The 22,553-nt window shown below is 42.8% G+C and overlaps 1 protein-coding gene across 1 annotated transcript in view; it reads right to left on the reverse strand.

The window, feature by feature from the left end:
• The window catches only part of LOC106569878 (atrial natriuretic peptide receptor 1), a 122,214-nt gene that overhangs the window by 61,026 nt on the left and 38,635 nt on the right, over nt 1-22,553 (reverse strand). Inside the window, exon 6 of the mRNA XM_014141587.3 lies at nt 14,366-14,501. Coding sequence (XP_013997062.1) covers nt 14,366-14,501 — 136 coding nt within the window. The remainder of the gene's footprint in view (nt 1-14,365; nt 14,502-22,553) is intronic.

The following is a 22,553-nucleotide window of genomic DNA, read 5'->3' on the forward strand; positions in this document are numbered from 1 at the left end:
ACTGTGTTATATATATGCCTACTGCAAGGCCGAGACAATAAGAAGACACAGCGGCCAGAACAGAGAATTAAGTAAAACAACCAGTCCAAATGCCTTTCTCCATTCATGGCTTATTTAGGAAAGGGACAATTTTAGCTAGCTAACCACCGGAGGACAACAACACAACGAGATGCAACAATTCAAGTTGTTTCTAACAATGACGCATTTCTTGGTGATGGGGTGAAGCCAATTCCAAATACTTTTTTTTGGTGCACCAGGACCATTCACAGTTGAGCTCACTCAGTTTATAGATAGATGGCCTACACACACAGAGACAGAGGGGCGCTTTTTCGCTCGGTGGTGAGATACGTTCAACATCTTGCGAATTGAAGGAAAATTATGAAAACTCAGAGAGATAAAATAAACATTCTTTTATGTTTTTTCTTGGCCTTCTTTAGCCTGCTAAAATTATAAACTTGTATTAGCTAACACAACGTGCCATTGGAACACAGGAATGATGGTTGATGATAATGGGCCTCTATACACCTATGTACATAGATATTCCATTAACAATCAGCCGTTTCCAGCTACAATAGTCATTTACAACATTAACAATGTCTACACTGTATTTCTGATCAATTTGAGGTTATTTTAATGGACATAAAATGTGCTTTTCTTTCAAAAACAAGGACACTTCTAAGTGACCCCAAACGTTTGAACGGTAGTGTAGGTCCTGGATGGCAGAAAGCTTGGCCCCAGTGATGTACTGGGCCGTACACACTACCCTCTGTAGCGCCTTACGGTTGGATGCCGAGCAGTTGCCATACCTGGCGGTGATGCAACCGGTCAGGATGCTTTTGATGGTGCAGCTGTAGAACATTTGAGAATCTGGGGACCCATGCTGAATATTTTCCGTCTCCCGAGGGGGAAAAGTCGTTGTCGTGCCCTCTGCACGACTGTCTGGGTGTGTTTGGACCATGATAGTTTGTTGGTGATGTGGACACCAAGGAACTTGAAACTCTTGACACGCTCCACTACAGCCGTGTCGATGTGAATGGGAGCGTGTTCAGCCCTCCTTTTCCTGTAGTCCACAATCAGCTCCTTTGTCTTGCTCACATTCAGGGTGAGGTTGTTGTTCTGGCACCACACTGCCAGGTCTCTGACTTCCTCACTATAGGCTGTCTCATCTTTGTCAGTGATGAGGCATATCATCATTGTGTAGTCAGCAAACTTAATGATGGTGTTGGAGTTGTGTTTGGCCACACAGTTGTGGGTGAACAGGGAGTACAGGAGGGGACTAAGCACGCACCCCTGAGGCCCCCGTGTTGAGGTTCAACGTGGCAGACGTGTTGTTACCTATCCTTACCACCTGGGGGCGACCCGTCAGGAAGTCCAGGATCCAGTTCCAGAGGAAGGTGTTTAGTCCCAGGGATTTATGGGCACTATTGTGTTTAACGCTGAGCTGTAGTCAATGAACAGCATGCTCACATAGGTGTTCCTTTTGCCCAGGTCGGAAAGGGCAGTGTGTGGTGCGATTGAGATTGAGTCATCTGTGGATCTGTTGGGGCGGTATGCGAATTTGAGTGGGTCTAGGGTTTCTGGGATGATGGTGTTGATGTAACTTCTTGGCAGGGAAAAAACACATTTCAATAAATGTGGGTTTTGACACTATTACGAAGGTGTCATAACCAGCCATAAAATAACGCAATATATGTCACAACAGGTTTGAATATATTGGTCATGACAGTGTTATGACCATATTATGGTAAGGTTATGACGAGTTATGTCAGCTGTTATGACATATTATGACATGGTTATGACAGTGTCATAACGTGTTATGACGCTAGGTGTTAAGTAAAGTGATACCCAAATTTGCAATCAAATGCATAATTAGTAGGAAATTGTTGACGTGCGATCACAGAATTGCAGTATCCTGGAGGGACTGTTTTGCCCCTGTGGGGGTGGGGGCAACAAAATGTCACTTAGGGCCTCCAAAAGGCTAGGGCCGGCCCTGATGATTTATTCTACAAGTTGACATTTAGTTAGTCGCCAGCACACACATGCATGCATTAGTTCAATATTCTCCCTTCATCGATGTCAACTCTTCACAAATACAGGTGATTATACATTCTGTATGTGTGTTTGCTCTGACATCTTTGATATTGAACGTTCTATAAATGCTTAAATTGCCTTTTGACCCTTTGATTGGCTGGTTAGTGCTTATTGGGGACAGCGAGAGGAGCTTATGTGTGCTCTACAGTCATCAGCGTAATCAATTTTAGAGGTGGGGTGGGGGTGGGTAGTCGGGGTGTGTGGGGGTTAGACAGTTGTTATGGAGACAGGGAATGGCAAGGTGTGCTCCTCCATGCTGTGCAGGGTGCAGAGTGAAGTAGCGCTTTGATACAAAGACTGACTGTGAGAAGTAGACTAACATTTCAACATTTGAAAGCCCTGAGAGTGTGTGGTCACAGCAGGCCTCCAATTACTGCACTTTAAATTATTTTATCAGATTTTATGCACATTTAAGCACTTTGAAGTGTGTCATTAGATTTTTTTTTCTCACACAGATAATGCCTAGGTAAACTGGATTACTCTATTTAGAAAATGTACCCGATTACAGCCCAGTTTGCTACCTACATGAAAAAAATACTACAGTTTATAGTAAATACTACAGTATTATCCCAAAAAATACACTGTAGTAAATACTACAGTAATGTCCACAAAAACACTACATTCCGCAAAAATATTACACTTTTTTTAACTATAGTAAATACTACAGTATACAATTTGCATATACCCTGCCCATTCCCCTCCCCTATATCCCAATTTCTGCCACCCATAAGTGAGAAACCTACTGAACATGCCAAGTATAGATCATATACTGTATTACCTTCCATACAGGTTATAGAAAAGAGCAGAAGCTCTGGACTATCCGTTCAGACCCCAGTCCTACCTACCTAAGAAAATGGCGCCGCAGTGGATAGCAGCTATTTTACGGGCTCCTAATTTACATCTCGCTGGTTTTTCCATGCATCATCAAGTCCGGACGGCAGCCTCGGGTAAGATGAACGAGGGAGGGGTGTGTTTCTTTGTTAACAACAGCTGGTGCGCTCTAATGTTAACGAAGTCTCACGTTCTTTCTCGCCTGAGTTAGAATACCTCATGATAAGCTGCAGACTATACTATTTACCATTTTTTGTAGCTATCTATTTACCACCACAAACTGATGCTGGCACTAAGACTGCACTCAACGAGCTGTATAGGGCCATAAGCATAGAAGAAAATGCACATCTAGAACAGCCACTTCTCGTGGCCAGGGATTTTAATGCAGGGAAACTGAAATCCGTTTTACCTATTTTTTACCAGCATGTCACCTGTGCAACTAGAGGCGACAAAACTCTAGGTCACCTTTACTCCACCCACAGAAGCGCATACAAGGCTCTCCCTCACCCTCCCAAATCTGACCATAACTATACTGCTCAAAAAAATAAAGGGAACACTTAAACAACACAATGTAACTCCAAGTCAATCACACTTCTGTGAAATCAAACTGTCCACTTAGGAAGCAACACTGATTGTCAATAAATTTCACATGCTGTTGTGCAAATGGAATAGACAACAGGTGGAAATTATAGGCAATTAGCAAGACACCCCCAATAAAGGAGTGGTTCTGCAGGTGGTAACCACAGACCACTTCTCAGTTCCTATGCTTCCTGGCTGATGTTTTGGTCACTTTTGAATGCTGGCGGTGCTTTCACTCTAGTGGTAGCATGAGACGGAGTCTACAACCCACACAAGTGGCTCAGGTAGTGCAGCTCATCCAGGATGGCACATCAATGCGAGCTGTGGCAAGAAGGTTTGCTGTGTCTGTCAGCGTAGTGTCCAGAGCATGGAGGTGCTACCAGGAGACAGGCCAGTACATCAGGAGACGTGGAGGAGGCCGTAGGAGGGCAACAACCCAGCAGCAGGACCGCTACCTCCGCCTTTGTGCAAGGAGGAGCAGGAGGAGCACTGCCAGAGCCATGCAAAATGACCTCCAGCAGGCCACAAATGTGCATGTGTCTGCTCAAACGGTCAGAAACAGACTCCATGAGGGTGGTATGAGGGCCCAACGTCCACAGCTGGGGGTTGTGCTTACAGCCCAACACCGTGCAGGACGTTTGGCATTTGCCAGAGAACACCAAGATTGGCAAATTCGCCACTGGCGCCCTGTGCTCTTCACAGATGAAAGCAGGTTCACACTGAGCACATGTGACAGTCTGGAGACGCCGTGGAGAACGTTCTGCTGCGTGCAACATCCTCCAGCATGACCGGTTTGGCGGTGGGTCAGTCATGGTGTGGGGTGGCATTTCTTTGGGGGGCCGCACAGCCCTCCATGTACTCGCCAGGTAGCCTGACTGCCATTAGGTACCGAGATGAGATCCTCAGACCCCTTGTGAGACCATATGCTGGTGCGGTTGGCCCTGGGTTCCTCCTAATGCAAGACAATGCTAGACCTCATGTGGCTGGAGTGTGTCAGCAGTTCCTGCAAGAGGAAGGCATTGATGCTATGGACTGGCCCGCCCGTTCCCCAGACCTGAATCCAATTGAGCACATCTGGGACATCATGTCTCGCTCCATCCACCAACGCCACGTTGCACCACAGACTGTCCAGGAGTTGGTGGATGCTTTAGTCCAGGTCTGGGAGGAGATCCCTCAGGAGACCATCCGCCACCTCATCAGGAGCATGCCCAGGCGTTGTAGGGAGGTCATACAGGCACGTGGAGGCCACAAACACTACTGAGCCTCATTTTGACATGTTTTAAGGACATTACATCAAAGTTGGATCAGCCTGTAGTGTGGTTTTCCACTTTAATTTTGAGTGTGACTCCAAATCCAGACCTCCATGGGTTGATAAATTGGATTTCCATTGATTATTTTTGTGTGATTTTGTTGTCAGCACATTCAACTATGTAAAGAAAAAAATATTTAATAAGATTATTTCATTCATTCAGATCTAGGATGTGTTATTTTAGTGTTCCCTTTATTTTTTTGAGCAGTGTATATCCTCCTGATTCCTGCTTACAAGAAAAAACTGAAAACAGGAAGTACCAGTGACGCGCTCAATACGGAAGTGGTCCGATGAAGTGCATGCTAAGCTACATGACTGTTTCGCTAGCACAGACTGGAATATGTTCTGGGATTGATCAGATAACATTGAGCAGTTTACCATCGACAACGTCATCCCCATAGTGACCATACATACCAGTGTTTCCGTTAGCTGGTCATTGAAAAAAAAGCCGATAATTAAAATTGCTGCTGACCAAAATGACAGGGAGAAAAAAATAATGCTGTTTATTCAGTGACGGAAATACCAGTGGATGTAAATAGATTTGCTTATTGGTCTGTAGGTTAGTTTGTATAATTCTGTGGAATTAAATTGGCCTGTGTGTATTTTCATTAGTCATCATATAGGCCCATCTAATTTATCCAACACAATTATTACATGCGTACTTGTCACGGATCCCTACGGAACGTTCATTACGCACACCTGGCCCCTATTCCCACTGATTGTATTTGTATATATGTGCCCTATGTTCACTATGGTCTTGTTGATTATTGTTACTATGTCCGTTGATGCGTGTGAGTACCTGTGCTGTGTGTTTTAGGCTTTCGTGCCCTTGTGGATTGTGCAGATGATTACGGGTCTCGTCCCGTGTGTTATTCATTGTGAGCGTGTGGTATTTATTCGAGGTACTCCTCACTCTTTTGTTTGGGTTTCAACCCTGTGTTTTGTTATGTGTTTGTTTGGTCTTCGTCCCCGTGCCTTTACACGGCACGCCGTAATTTGGGCTTAATAAAAAAAACTATTACGCATTCCTGCGCCTGTCTCCAGATCTTTCATACCAACGTGACAGAATAATCGACCATTAAGGGAGACAGCGGGAATGGCCCGTCCAACGACGCTGCGACTGGTCCGTCCGGCCACGCCGCAACTTCAGCAGCTGCAACTGGCCCGTCCAACGTCGCCACAACGGGTCCGTCCGACGACGCAACTTCAGCAGCTGCAACTGGCCCGTCCAACGTCGCCACAACGGGTCCGTCCGACGACGCAACTTCGGCAGCGGCAACTGGCCCGTCCAACGTCGCCACAACGGGTCCGTCCGACGACGCAACTTCGGCAGCGGCAACTGGCCCGTCCCCGTGCCTTTACACAGCATGCGGGTAATTTGGGCTTAATAAAAAATATATATATATTACGCATTCCTGCGCCTGTCTCCCGACCCGTCATACCAACGTGACAGTACTGCATACAGAGACTATTTTGAACTGGATTTCTACTGTAGTAAAATATGTGCTTTTCTAAGCCAATTCAATACGCAACAACTCTAAATGCAATCGCATGTTAAAAACCGTTTGGGGCACAATTAAAAAGAGCTGCTATTTTTATTTCTCAACTGGTAATTGAAGCACGCCTCCTATTGACCAATTAAGCACAAGCAACAAGCTGTCAGTGTGTCACCGACCACTTTACAATGTGAGCTGGAGGAAGTATGCATTTTGAAAACATACTTAATTATTTGAACCCTGAATATTACTATCTTACTTCAAAGTAGCTTTTAGGCAAAATCCGACCATGGACGTGGAGGCAATTATTTTATAAAGACTTCAGAGGCAGAGTGTGAGTTTCAAGTTTGGGGAAGCTTACAATTCATCCTACATTTACATAATTTAGCAGACGCTCTTATCCAGAGTGACTTACAGGAGCAATCAGGATTAAGTGCCTTGCTCAAGGGCACATCGATAGATTTTTCACCTAGTCAGCTCGTGGATTCAAACCAGAAAACGTTTGGTTACTGGCCCAACGTTCGTAACGGTTAGAATACCTGCCTGGCACTCCTACCATTTCTACCATTCTGCATGCCAGTTATGATTTTCATATATGCATTTCTGTGGAACAGTTTCATTTCAATCATGTGGTTAATCATACAAATCTGAATTAAAATGATACAAGTCGAAAAGTTAAAAGTCAACTAATGCTATATCACCAGCCTCTTCCATATGGACACATTGATACACTGTGATCCATTGACAGCTAAAGAAATGAGTGCATGGAACTCATAGCCTATAGGCCAAATGCAGCACTAGGCCTTTAACTTCCATTTCTCTTTCACACTGAGGATTGGTGATTATCGAGGTGGAGATTGTTGGAAAGATTTTTCAAATAGCTTACTGTGAGGAACTATAGGCTTAATATAGTATCATTTGTAATGGATGTAAAAAATAAAAAATAAACACTTTCCTACATTTCCACATTTCCAGTTACTAAACATTATCAGGAAGGAGAAATCAGACACATGCTCATTGCTCACATGGAGCACTCCAAACGAAAGACAATGAAAAAATTTACAAATCTCATATGTTGGTTATGAAATAAACCAAAACTTGTTTCTCACATGGGTAGCAGGTTGTAACAACGTTTCCACTCTTAGAATGAGAACAGTAAATGACTGTGAATAATACATGCATTAACAGAAATTAATGTAACCAAATGACAGGGATAAACGGTACATTGACTACTAGTGACATATGTAATGGGGAATTGATTGAAAAAATACGAAGGGAAAATAATTCACACAATGGGACAATGAATGCGCAACAATTGGCGGGGGACAGCTGAGCCATTCTGGAGAGAGATTCGCCTATACAGTGCATTTGGAAAGTATTAAGATCCCTTTACTTTTTCCACATTTGGTCTTATTCTAAAATGGATTAAATAAAATAAATCCTCATCAATCTACACACAATACCCCATAATGACAAAGCGAAAACAGGTTAAGATTTTTTAGCAAACGTATTACAAATAAAAAACATATATATCGAAATTGATTGGACATGATTTAGAAAGGCACACACCTGTCTATATAAGGTCCCACAGTTGACAGTGCATGTCAAAGCAAAAACCAAGCAGTGAGGTCGAAGGAATTATCTGTAGAGCTCCGAGACAGGATGTTGTCGAGGCACAGATCTGGGGAAGGGTACAAAAAAATCTCGGCAGCATTGAAGGTTCCCATGAACACATTGACCTCCATCATTCGTAAATGGAATAAGTTTGGAACCACCTAGACTCTTCCTAGAGCTGGCCACCCGGCCAAACTGAGCAATCAGGGGAGAAGGGCCTAGGTCAGGGAGGTGACAAAGAACCCGATGGTCTCTGACAGAGCTCTGGAGTTCCTCTGTGGAGGTGGGAGAACCTTCCAGAAGGACAACAATCTCTGCAGCACTCCACCAATCAGGCCTTTATGGTAGAGTGGCCAGACGGAAGCCACTCCTCAGTAAAAGGCACATGACAGCCCGCTTGAGTTTTACAAAGGGCACCTAAAGGACTGTCAGACCATGAAAAACAAGATTCTCTGGTCTGATGAAACCAAGATTGAACTCTTTGGTCTGAATGCCAAGCGTCATGACTGGAGGAAACCTGGCACCATCTCTACGGTGAAGCATGGTGGTGGCAGCATCATGCTGTGGGGGTGTTTTTCAGTGGCAGGGAATGGGAGACTAGTCAGGATCGAACGGAGAAAAGTACAGAGAGATCTTTGATGAAAACCTGCTCCAGAGCTCACAGGACCTCAGACTGGGGCAAAGGTTCACCTTCCAACAGGAAAACGACCCTAAGCACACAGCCAAGACAACACTGGAGTGGCTTCGGGACAAGTCTCTGAATGTCTTTGGGTGGCCCAGCCAGAACCCAGATTTGAACCCGATCGAACATCTCTGGAGAGACTGAAAATAGCTGTGCAGCGACACTCCCCATCCAACCTGACAGAGCTTGAGAGGATCTGCAGAGAAGAATGGGAGAAACTCCCCAAATACACCTGCGCCAAGCTTATACCCAAGAAGACTCAAAGTACTGAGTAAAGGTTCTGAATACTTATGTAAATGTGATATTTCAGTTTTTTTATACATTTGCTAAAATTTCTAAAACCTACTTTTTGCTTGGTCATTATGGGGTATTGTGTGTAGATTTATGAGGGATAAAAAATATATATATTTTAGAGTAAGGCTGTAATGTAACAAAATATGAAAAAAGTCAAGGGGTCTGAATACTTTTGGAATGCACTGTATCTTCGCCACACATCCTGTTACGGTTGTCGTATGATGAAGGAGCGGACCAAAGCGCAGCGTGTGTATCGTTCCACATTTTCTTTATTAAACTGTGAAACTATGCAATACATACAAATAAACTAATAAACAAAACAACAAACAAACTGCGACGAAGAGGTGCAACGTACACTAACTCAAAATACAATCTCCCACAACCCCAGGTGGGAAAAACAACTACTTAAGTATGATCTCCAATTAGAGACAACGATGACCATCTGCCTCTAATTGGAGATCATTCAAAAAAACAACATACAAATACAGAAACTAGAACATAACATAGAAAATCTAAACTAGACACGTCAAGCCCTGACAGACTCTACCATAGAAAATAACAGCTTCTATGGTCAGGACGTGACACATCCCTCCCTTCTTGTCTCAACATTTAAAATTATACTCAAGACACATTATCTTCACATATATTTTAGATGCTTTTCACTTACAGCCGTCACTCAGTAATCATCTAGGCCTATCGTCACGCACGCTACCCAAATTGCGGGCTTCCAAAATAGGCATAAGCCTACGAGCTTGGGATTTGAAACAATCCACAGATATTTTTTTTAAAGAAGCTCATGATCCTCATTTCCTCTGTCGCTAAGTCATGCTTTCTGGTGAAGTATTCTGCATTATTTTATTTATTTCGGTAAAGACAGGAGTAATAATATACTTTTGGCAAAATGATTTCCGTTTACTTTCCTATTGGATCTGCTATGCTTTTTCTCTCCTGTTCTATTGATTTTCATGTCAACTTTATTTAGTTTTCCAGAAGCCAAAAGGCACAATCCTGGTCATATTAGCAATCCATCCTTGTTGTTGAATTTTAAGATTCCCCCTCTTCCTAAGTTTCTAAAATACATTTTCATCTGTTACATATGGAACCGCTATCAGGTGCACTGTTTAGAATGGGTGTTTTCCCACAAATTGCATTTTGGCAAATGTTTGAAAATGACATTTTTTTGGCTGCTTCATTACATTAGTTCCATGTTCTGTTAAGATGCATTACCATAATTTATATGTGATTTCTGTCATTTTGAGCACAGTGGGTGGACGCCCTGATTTAAATCTTCCCGGTAATGTTGTCCGGTGCCACATTTTCCTAAGGGAAACCTTGATATGTACATATCTCAACCAGAAGCCACAAAATACAGGCAACATTCGCACTGAGATAAAGGCTAGAGCTGCCGCTTTCAAGGAACGGGACACTAATCCGGATGCTTATAAGAAATCCTGCTACGACCTCCGATGAGCCATGAAACAGGCAACGCATCAATACAGGACTAAGATCGTCAGCTCTGACGCTTGTTGGATGTGGCAGGGTTTGCAAACTATCACATATTACAAAGGGAAACCCAGCCGCGAGCTGCTCAGTGATGCAAGCCTACCAGATGAGCTAAATGCATTCTATGCTAGTTTCGAGTTAAGCAACCCTGAACCATGCATGAGAGCCCCACCTGTTTCTGGACAACTGTGTGATCTCGCTCTTCTTAGCCGATGTGAGTAAGACCTTTAAACAGGTTAACATTCACAAAGCTGCAGGGCCAGATGGATTACCAGGATGTGTACTCAGCGCATGCGCTGACCAGCTGGCAAGTTTCTTCATTGACATTTTCAATGACCCAGTCTGTAATACCTACATGTTTCAAGCAGATCACCATAGTCCCTGTGCCCAAGAACAGCAAGGTAACCTGTCAAATGACTATTGCCCCATAGTGATCACATCTTGAGCCATCAAATGCTTTAAAAGGCTGGTCATGGCTCACAACACCATCATCATCCCAGACACTCTGGACCCACTCCAATTCGCATACCACCCCAACAGATCCACAGATGATGCAATTTTTATTGTACTCCACACTGTCCTCTACTACCAGGACAAGAGGAACACCTATGTGAGAATGCTGTTCATTCACTACAGCTTAACGTTCAACAGCATAGTGCCCTCCAAGCTCATCACTAAGCTCAGGACCCTGGAACTGAACACCTTCCCTCTGCAACTGGCTCTTGGACTTCCTGATAGGTGATAAGGGTAGGTAACAACACATCCGCCATGTGACCATCAACACAGGAGCCCCTCTGGGACGTGTACTTACTCCCTGTTCACCCACGACTGTGTGGCAGCACATGACTCCAACACCATCCGTGATCAGGCCATGGTAGGCCTTTTCCACCGACGACAATGAAACAGCTAGGGAGGAGGTCGGTGACCTGGCAGTGTGGTGCCATGACAACAACCTCTCCCTCAATGTCAGCAAGACAAAGGAGCAAGACAAAGCACCATAGTCCCAGTATGGGGATGAGGTAGGTAGATAGATGGGCTGTTTACAGATGGGCTATGTACAGGTGCAGTGATCTGTATAGTGCCTTCAGAAAGTATCCATACGCCTTGACTTTTTGTTGTGTTACAGCCTGAATTCAAAATGTATTCAATTGTTGTTTTTCTCACCCCTCTACACACAATACCACATAATGACAAAGTGAAAACATGTTTCTAGAAATTGCTGCAAATGTATTGAAAATAAAATACAGAAATAACTCATTTACATAAGTATTCACAACCCTGAGTCAATACTTGTAGAAGCACCTTTGGCAGCCATTAAAGCCATGAGAGTCTTTCTGGGTAAGTTTCTAAGAGCTTTCCGCACCTGGATTGTGCAACATTTGCCCATTATTCCTTTCAAAAATTCTTCAAGCTCTGTCACATTGGTTATTGATCATTGTTAGACACCGACACAGATTTTAAAGTAGATTTAAGTCAAAACTGTAACTCGGCCACTCACGAACATTCCCTGTCTTCTTGGTAAGCAACTCCAGTGGCCTTTTGTTTTAGGTTATTGTCCTGTTGAAAGGTGAATTCATTGCCCAGTGTCTGGTGGAAAGCAGACTGAACCAGGTTTTCTTACAGGATTTTGCCTGTGACATTTATTTTTTATTCTGAAAAACTCCCCAGTTATTAACGATTACAAGCATACCCATAACATGATGCAGCCACCACTATGCTTGAAAATATGTAGAGTGGTACTCAGTAATGTTAGGGACGCAAATCCAATACAACACATAACACTTTGTATTCAGGACAAAAAGTGAATTGCTTTGCCACATCTGCTGTATTACTTTAGTGCCTTGTTGAAAACAGAATGCATGTTTTGGAACATTTAGGAAGGACGCCTGCTTCTTTGTAGTGACTGGGTGTATTGATACACCATCAAAAGTGTTTTTAATAACTTCACCATACTCAAAGGGATACTCAATATCTGTTTTTTTTATGCATCTACCAATAGGTGCCATCCTTTGCAAGGCATTGGAAAACCTCCCTGGTCTTTGTAGCTGAATCAGTGTTTGAAATTGACGGACCTTAGAGATAATTGTATGTGTGGCAAACAAGATATGAGGTAGTTATAAAATAATTATGTTAAACACTATTATTGCAAACAGAGTGAGCATTCAAATTGTTAAGCAAATGTTTTACTTCTGAACGTATTTCGACTTGCCATAACAAAGGGGTTGAATACTTATTGACTCAAGACATTTCTGCTTTTCATTTTTTTATAAATGTTTAAACATTTCTAATAACATCATTTCACTTTGACATTATGTGGTATTGTGCGTAGGCCAGTGATAAAAACAAATGTAGGCTGTAACGCAACAAGATGTAGAAAAAGTCAAGGGGTGTGAATACTTTCTGAAGGCACTGTACATACTGTATCTACCTCAATTACCTCGCAGCCTGCACGTCAACTCGGCACTGGTACCCCGTGTACATAGCCAAGTTATCGTAAATCCTTGTCTATTTATTCCTTGTGACATTATTTTTCAAATTTTCTCTCTGCGTTGTTGGGAAGGGCCCGTAAGTAAGCATTTCACTGTTAGTCTACACCTGTTTTCTATGAAGCACGTGACACAATAACATTCAATTTTATTGGATTTTGATTGATTTGATTTACAGGTTATGGAAAATGTGCTATTTTATTATTTCTCCATTATGTTTTCTACTATGCTGTGTTGTTATGTGTTGCTGCCATGCTATGTTGTTGTCTTAGGTCTCTCTTTATGTAGTGTTGTGGTGTCTCTCTTGTCGAGGTGTTTGTTTTGTCCTATATTTTTATTTTATTTTAAATGTTTAATCCCAGCCCCCGTCCCCGCAGGAGGCCTATTGCCTTTTGGTAGGCCGTCATTGTAAATAAGAATGTGTTCTTAACTGACTTGCCTAGTTAAATAAAGTTTCAATACATTTAAAAATAAAAATAAATAAAAAAATACAATAAAAAATAAATAAAAAATCCTCAAGGAGGAATTTGGGGCGGCAGGTAGCCTAGTGGTTAGAGAGTTGGGCCAGTAACCGAAAGGTTGCTAGATCGAATCCCCAAGCTGACAAGGTAAAAATGTGTTGTTCTGCCCCTGAACAAGGCAGTTAACCCACTGTTCCTAGGCCGTCATTGAAAATAAGAATTTGTTCTTAACTGACTTGCCTAGTTAAATAAAATAAAAGGAGAAAGACTCCATTTCTATGTCAAAGATATTAACACTAAACACTATGGTAAATAATAGATTCATGTCTGCAACCACTACAGTATACTAGTCTGCAAACCTACAGTAAATACTACAGTATACTACAGTCTGCAAAAACACTACAGTATACTACAGACTGAAAAAACACTACAGTAAATACTGCAGTATACTACAATCTGCAAAAAGACTGCATTAATTACTTAAGCAATAAGGCCCGAGTGGGTGTGGTTTATGGCCAATATACCAGAGCTAAGGGCTGTTCTTGCGGAGTGCCTGGATACAGCCCTTAGCCGTTGTATATTGGCCATATACCACAAACCCCCGAAGTGCCTTATTGCCATTACATAACACGGCTGTCAGCCAATCAGCATTCAGGACTCGAACCACCCAGTTTATAATATAGTATATACTACAGTTTTATTTCACTACATTATTTATACCATAGTTAACTATAGAGAAAAGGGCTCCAAAAGGGTTCTTCGGCTGTCCCCATAGGAGAACCCTTTTTGGTTCCAGGTAGAACTATTTAGGTTCTAGATAGCACCTTTTTTTCTAAAAGTGTACAGATGATGGGTGACATTTTCTGTCCAATGCATAGGCCTTAAAGTGAGCTAAATAGTGATCTTACCAAAAACAACCATATCATTTCAAATGGACGGTATGGCACTACTGAAAAATAAGTTTGGAATATTGTTTTGATACGGGCATTGTTTGTGTGTGTGTATCTGCGTTGACTCACCGTGGTACGTGCGGTTCCACATCCTCTTGGTGACGATGTCCCCTCGCGGCCGGCCCCCTGCCTCGGCCATGGTCTCGTTCAGGGCCTGAGAGTAAAGCATTACCCCGTCATAGAAGCCTCCTGCTATCAGGTTCGTCTAGAAGGATGGAGGGAGGAGGACCGTCATCAAATCTTGTTATATCCACTCTCATACCATCTGTTGTTCTCTCCTTTTCATCTGTTTATTGTTACTTGTTTTCTACCTGTCTATCTTTTCATCCACTTTTTAGTCCTCTATCTCTCTCAGACACACGTCTGAGTGTATCTGAGAGTATCCATAACAGTGTGTTTGTTTGTGCGTGTAAGGGTGTGTGTGTGTGTTTGTCTACATGTTTGTGTGCGTGAGTGTGTGTGTGTGTGTGTGTGTGTGTGTGTGTGTGTGTGTGTGTGTGTGTGTGTGTGTGTGTGTGTGAGCCAGAGTCAAGCCTGTATGTGACTTGACTTGAATAGACCTTGAAAGAGTTCACGCTGACATAGGGATTATTTACTGGCCCCGAATGTAACTGTGTAACTATAAATATGAACTATTATAGAATGCCTAACACAGGCTCATAAGTAAAACCTGTATTTGTTTGAGTTAGAGCCCAGACTAGGAGCATGGATTTACACTTGTGCCAAAACTGGCCATATCTCTACATCACTCAGACATGGAGAAATAGATCCTATTCCCCTGTGGTTAGAAATATGTCTAACCTCCCACTGCGGACTTGGGACAGCTGGAGAAGCCCTGCAAATGAACCTTGACGACGCTGTAAACGGCACAGTCCCCTGGAATATCCTCTGAGTAGCTTCGTATCTTTCACTGAATTATAATTCAATCCATCTACAGTCAGGTCCAGAATTATTGGCCCCCTTGATAGAAGATGAGAAAAAAGGATAGTATAAAATAAATAATACAAATACTGAGCTATAAAAAAAGAGAGATTTTTTTTAACAAGTAATAATTCTTTATCTTAAAAAGATATGGGGTCAAATGTATTGGCAACCCTGTTTTCAATACCTTACCTTGCGAAGATAAAGGCACTGAGACTTGTTCTAAAATGTTTTATGAGACTGCAGAACACTTTGGGAGGGATCTTAGACCATTCCTCCACACAGAATCTTTTCAGATCAAGTCCGGAGACTGAGATGGCCATTGCAAAATGTTGATTTTGTGGTCAATGAACCATTTCTTTGTGGATTTGTATGTGTTATTGTCTTGCTGGAAGATCCACAATGATCAGCCCTCTGGCCGAGGCAAACAGGTTTTTGGCTAAAATGTCCAGGTACTGGGTAAGGTTCATGATGCCATTGACCTTAAGAAGAGTCCCAGGACCTTTCTCTGAGCAATTGTATTAGTTTTAAAAAAAATTGGGGGGGAGGGTACAATATATAGCTCAGTATTTGTATTATTTATTTTATTCAGTCTTTTTTGTTCATCTTTATCAAGGGTGCCAATAATTCTGGGCTTAATTGTATGTCCATTTATTTTACCTTTATTTAACTTGGCAAGTCAGTTAAGAACAAATTCTTATTTTCAGTGACGGCCTAGGAACAGTGGGTTGACTACCTTGTTAAGGGGCAGAACAACAGATTTTTACCTTGTCAGCTCGGGGATTTGATCTTGCAACCTTTCGGTTACTAGTCCAATGCTCTAACCACTAGGCTACCTGCCGCCCATCCACCAGCAAACCTTAAAATCCAAGCAATATTAGCTAAAACATTGCCGACAAACTATACACCCACCCATCCAACTATTCCTTCATACATGAATCAACCATAAGCTTAATATAACCAAACATTATGCATATTTATCCAGTACTTTTCTCTGTCTGTTTCTATTTAAATTGACCTTTTACTCTGTACATGTTGTGGGATTCAGTGTGTATTTTTAATAAGTACAGTAGTGATTGGATTTTAGTGACTCATGCTGTGGTAGGTATTTTGACAGATGCTGTCGTTGTTGCCCACAGGTAACAAGAGATGAAGATATGAAGGAGTTTAATAATGAAACTATGAATCTATAATGAATCTCCAAAGCATGCAGAAGTAGTTGTAGGGGTGAGGAAAATAACTTCCAATATGGGCATTTAAAGTGTTGGGCATTTAAAGTGTCCACCTGGCCACTGTCAAAAACAGTGGCCAGGTGGACTGATTCAAGCCCAGTACAGACACATGGAAGAGAGAAAAATAAAGCTTGGGATATGGAGAGAGCTGTTCACTGGAAAAAGACAGACAGAAGGACAGACGGACGGACTAACGGGCGGACAGACAGACAAAATCCAAATTTATGTTAGAAAAGGCAGGTTTCGTCCTGGTGAGTCGCAGACAGATGTGACGGCAAAGCAGACAGAATTAACCTGTTATGGCTAGGGGGCAGTATTTTCACAGCCGGATAAAAAACGTACCCGATTTAATCTGATTATTACTCCTGCCCAGAAACTAGAATATGCATATAATTATTAGCTTTGGATAGAAAACACTCCAACGTTTCTAAAACTGTTTGAATGGTGTCTGTGAGTATAACATAACTCATTTCGCAGGCCAAAACCTGAGAAGATTCCATGCAGGAAGTGCCCTGTCTGACAATTTCTTGCCCTTCTTGGTTATCTCTATCCATTACAGGGGATCTCTGCTGTTACGTGACACTTCCTACGGCTCCCATGGGCTCTCAGAAGGCGGCAAAAAGCTGAATCGTGGCTTTGCAGGCTCTGGCTGAAAAAAAGTAGCGCGTTTGGATAGTGGCTGGTTACAGTACTGTGAGACTCAGGCGCGTGCCCGAGTCGACCCCATGCTTTGTTTTTTTTCGTCTGTTTACCTAAACGCAGATTCCCGGTCGGAATATTATCGCTTTTTTACGAGAAAAATGGCATAAAAATAGATTTTAAACAGCGGTTGACATGCTTCGAAGTACGGTAATGGAATATTTATAAATCTTTTGTCACGAAATGCGCCATGCTCGTGACCCTTATTTACACTTCGGATAGTGTCTTGAACGCACAAACAAAACGCCGCTATCTGGATATAACGATGGATTATTTTGAACCAAACCAACATTTGTTATTGAAGTAGCAGTCCTGGGAGTGCATTCTGACGAAGAACACCAAAGGTAATCAAACTTTTACAATAGTAAATCGGAGTTTGGTCAGGGCTAAACTTGGTGGGTGTCTAAATAGCTAGCCGTGATGGCTGGGCTATCTACTCAGAATATTGCAAAATGTGCTTTCACCGAAAAGCTATTTTAAAATCGGCCACCTCGATTGCACAAAGGAGTTCTGTATCTATAATTCTTAAAATAATTGTTATGTTTTTTGTGAACGTTTATCGTGAGTAATTTAGTAAATTCACCGGAGGTTTGCGGGGGGTATGCTAGTTCTGAACGTCACATGCTAATGTAAAAAGCTGGTTTTTGATATAAATATGAACTTGATTGAACAAAACATGCATGTATTGTATAACATAATGTCCTAGGTGTGTCATCTGATGAAGATCATCAAAGGTTAGTGCTGCATTTAGCTGTGGTTTTGTTTTTTGTGACATTATATGCTAGCTTGAAAAATGGGTGTCTGATTATTTCTGGCTGGGTACTCTGCTGACATAATCTAATGTTTTGTTTTCGCTGTAAAGCCTTTTTGAAATCGGACAGTGTGGTTAGATAAAGGAGAGTCTTGTCTTTAAAATGCTGTGAAATAGTCATATGTTTGAAAAATGGAAGTTTTTGTATTTTTGAGGAATTTGTAATTCGCGCCACGCCTATCATTGGATATTGGAGCAGGTGTTCCGCTAGCGGAACGTCTAGATGTAAGAGGTTTTAAGTAGGTGTTGGCCACGGTGGAGTTGCACAGAAGTGTGTCTGCAACTCATCAGGACGCCACCTTTCTACCATAAATGTGGCTTAAAGGCCCAGTGCAGTCAAAAACGTGATTTCCCTGTGCTTTATATATTCTTACACACTATGAAGTTGGAATAATCCTGTGAAATTGTGAAAGTGATGATAATACCCTTTTAGTGTAAGAGCTGTTTGGTGGGATGGAGTTTTGGCCTGTCTGGTGACATCACGGTAAATTGGTTAATAGACCAATAAGAAAGAGAGTTCCAAACCTCTCTGCCAATAACAGCTAGTTTGCAGGCCACTCCCAGACAATCCTAGTAAAATTCTTGCTTGAGAAATTGCTCTTGCTAATAAGCTATTTTTGTTTATTTTTACCATTTTAATTGAAAACAATCACAGTTAGGTACTTAATTGTATCCAGAAAGGATTTGATATTGAGATAAAAATGGCTGCATTGGACCTTTAACAGGCAGGCAGGCAGGCAGACAGACAGACACAGACACAGGTACATGAGCTGGCCCCTGAGCGAACAACCGTCCCCACACTCCATCCCTCGTTGGCTCTAATAAAGGTGGAGCGCCTGCCCCCCACATCTCTCATTCAGCACTTTAGCACGTACCACCTAGGGACGTTGAGTACCAATTTAAGCTCTCTTACAGAGGAAAACCCTGCATTTTAGCCAGGCAGCTCTCTACACCCACACTCCCTCTACACCTCATAATCACTCTATTACCACCCACAACTCAAACATAATAACATCATTTATATACCTTGACATGGTTTCACACAATAAATGTCTTGCACAATCTGGGTATTTTACAAAATGTTCATAGAGACATTTTAATTGTGTATTTAGGTGAAACTTACTATGTCTACCACACAAATACAATGTGATCTAAAGATGCATGGAACTGCTTTCGCGAGCTGACAAATCCACATAGATGTTTAGCCTGAACTTTAGCCCGTCTCCTAGCGTAATAAGCAGGGCTGCTCAAGTACACTGTACAATACTGGCTGCCATTTCTACATTGGATCAGTGTTGCTATAGCAATTAGGATATGATCAAGTTTTCCTAAGTGCCAAATGAGAGGGGAAGCGTAACTTTCTACCTTTCCTGGACTGTTGCTGCGTTAATTAGTGACCAGCTCGCTAGCTTCCTAACTGAGGGGCCATTGATTGGGCTGAGACTAGAGACACTGGAGTGTGACACACAGCCCTGTCACTCCAATTAGCTCAGCCCCACCATGCTTATGAGAGTCTGTGAGAGACTTTCCAACAACCTTAGCTCACTGACACTGAACCCAGCAGTGGCTATAAAGAAACAGATTGTTATTTTCCATAAACAACATGATGCCACACACCAAAAAGATCCCCAAAATCTTCCCAAGGGGAGATATGTAACTCAATATGCTCTACTTGACAGATAAATCCCTGTTTGCAGTGTAAAAAGACCTGTGGCATAACTTCATCCATCGAAAGCCAGGTTTGTGTGGAAAATATACACTCTAGCAAGCCCAATAATCCACTTAGAAAACAGGGTGACGCATGAGATTCATGAATGCTACTACTGTATGTTTCAACACCAGGATTCTCAGAGACAGAAAAAGCAGTAAGCCACTGGCATTCAGCCAATTTTCATTTCTGCAAGATGCTTCTGTACAGTATATCACATTGAGAGCTTGTTATCGGTTCTATAACCTATATTATATTAGCATAGCCAAAAACAACACTGTTTTTTTAATGAATGCATAGCTAACCATTTATTATAGCAATGGTTACCAGAACTGCATGTCCCAACATGCAGAATTTAGCATTTCAGTGGAACATCTAAATCTGTTGCCAGACAATAGTCTAATTAAGTTGTAATTTTACTTGACAATCATACTTAGGGATTGTGCAAACCAAGTGCAGGGAAATGACCATTTCTAGATGTCCCACAGCGATCGCTGACTGACTTTAAAATACTGGAATTTAAATGCAACACCTATACTTACAGTTTGATAATTGCATACTGGTAATTAAGGTAATTCTATACTAGCAAATCCAGCCAGAGCCAGAAGGCAAAACGCCAGAATGTTAATTCTCTACACAAAAAGGGTTCCAAAAGGGTTCTTCAGCTGTCCACATAGGAGAACCCTTTTTGGTTCCAGGTAAAACCCTTTTGGGTTCCAGGTAGAAGGATTCTACCTGGAACCCAAAAAGGTTCTTCAAACGGTTCAACCCCAAAAAAGTTTGGGTTTTTCTAAGGGTGTAGATTCAAAGCATAGACTCCAATCTTCACCTTTATATAAATAATTACAGCTGGTTTTAGAACCGGAAAGAAGAGGAAGAGAGAGAGAGGAGAGAGGAGAGAGGAGAGAGGAGAGAGGAGAGAGAGAGAGAGAGAGAAACTATCTAAATAAAGAGAAAGAGTGGGAGAGGAGAAAAGAAAGGGTAGAGGAAATTGTGAAGGTGTTTTTTGATATATGAGCAGCCAGAGTCTTAACCACCCAATTTCAGTCACCAGAAGCTTAACTGGCATGCTCTGCCCTGAATAACTCATACAAGCAACATTTACCCAGTAAACCCTGTTGATGGAATGGGACAACCCAAGGATCTGTAGTGGGGACAATGAGGAATTACTGTAACAGTATATCGTACAATTTTCCATCCACTCCTCATAGGACAGAATTAAATCGTTGACAATGGTGCATCAAATGACAATACTCCATATTTACTGTTGCGATTCAAATACCATTTAAGGACTAGTGTTACACACATCACATTGCAGAACATCCGTATTGGCGAAGAATAAACCTACCTATGTTTTTTTACCATGAGATCCATTAGGACTGAGGGGAAATCATGAAAATTCTACAGGATGTCCTCTCTTGTCCCAGCAGCCTTTGAAAGGTCATGCATTGTGAAGGCAGGTAGAGGCGGTACAGTTTGGGCCCACATCGGTAACAGTGAGCCAGTTACCCACCTTGTGAGCAAAACATTTTAGGGATCCCCTTCATGACAGCAAAGACTAAAACAAAAAATGTTAAATTCATTTCCTGTAATTCTACACATTTTACTATGGGGCTGAGGGGAAGATTTCGCTGCTTTTAATATGATAACTGATGATCAATGGGTTCCACCCCGGTTGGGGATTCGATCAGGCTTACTACAAGTTTAGATAGCTAACCGCTAGACTAACTTATCAACCTAAAGATAATTTGCTGACATGGGATAATTAAGTGACTGCTGATGCACAACCACATTTTGAAATTGCTGTCACAACGTCCACAGAAGGTGGCGCCTCTCCTCGGTCGGGCGGTGCTCGGCGTTCGTCGTCGCCGGCCTACTAGCTGCCACCGATCTGTGTTTCAGTGTCTGTTAGTTATGTCTGTTTTTTGATTGCACCTGTTTCGTGTTTGTCATTAGTGGGGGGGTATTTAGTCTGTCTGTGTTTAGTTAGGATTCGTGCGGGATTGTTCTTTGTTACGTGTGGTATTATATTGTTTGGGTTACGACTTATTGTATAGGCAGTAGGGTTGCCGGGCTGCGACCCGTCTTCCCTTTTGAGCGGAGCTTCTTTTAGTCTTTGACTGTTGTGCTCCCAGCCGTATATGGATTTTGCCTTTGGAGTTATTAAATCAAGTTTGTTCCAACGGACCTCAGTCTCCTGCGCTTGACTCACCCTAAAACAGTTCTACCCGCTCGTGACAGAATCCCGCACCACGTTATGGAGTCAGCAGGGACAGAAACACCGTCAATGGAGGAACAAGTCTCCCAACATGCCAGCCTCCTCCACCGACTGGGCACGGCCATGGACCAGGTGCTGGCCCGTTTAGAGAGCTGGGAGCGAGTCGCTCCTTCACCCCCACCAGGACCAAGTCATCACCCGGCGCCCCTACCGACACCCACCGGACCCAGTACAGGCGGGGTCCGGATCATGGCTCCCAGGGAGTTCAATGGGACGGCCGCTGGGTGCAAGGGGTTTTTGCTCCAGTTGGACCTATACCTGGCGACCGTCCGGCCCTCTCCCTCCGATGAAGAGAGGGTGAGCGTCCTCGTCTCGTGCCTCACGGGTAGAGCTCTGGAATGGGCCAACGCCGTCTGGGAGGGCCCAGACTCAGCTAAGGACAACTACCCAGAGTTCGCAACCTGCTGGCTGCCTGGGGACGTTCCGATCGGGGCCTACTCATTCCACCTCCCATCCCTCCTGCTCCAACGCCCATGGAGCTAGAAGGGACTGCTGCTAGGAGGACCGGAGGGGGGGGGGGGGGGCTCTCCTGCACCCACTGTGGCCGTAGAGGACACACTGCAGACCGGTGCTGGAGAGGTTCTCCCGGGAATTCAGATGGCAGGCAG

Source organism: Salmo salar, chromosome 14 (assembly GCF_965601325.2).
Source record: "Salmo salar chromosome 14, fSalSal1, whole genome shotgun sequence".
NCBI lineage: Eukaryota > Metazoa > Chordata > Actinopteri > Salmoniformes > Salmonidae > Salmo > Salmo salar.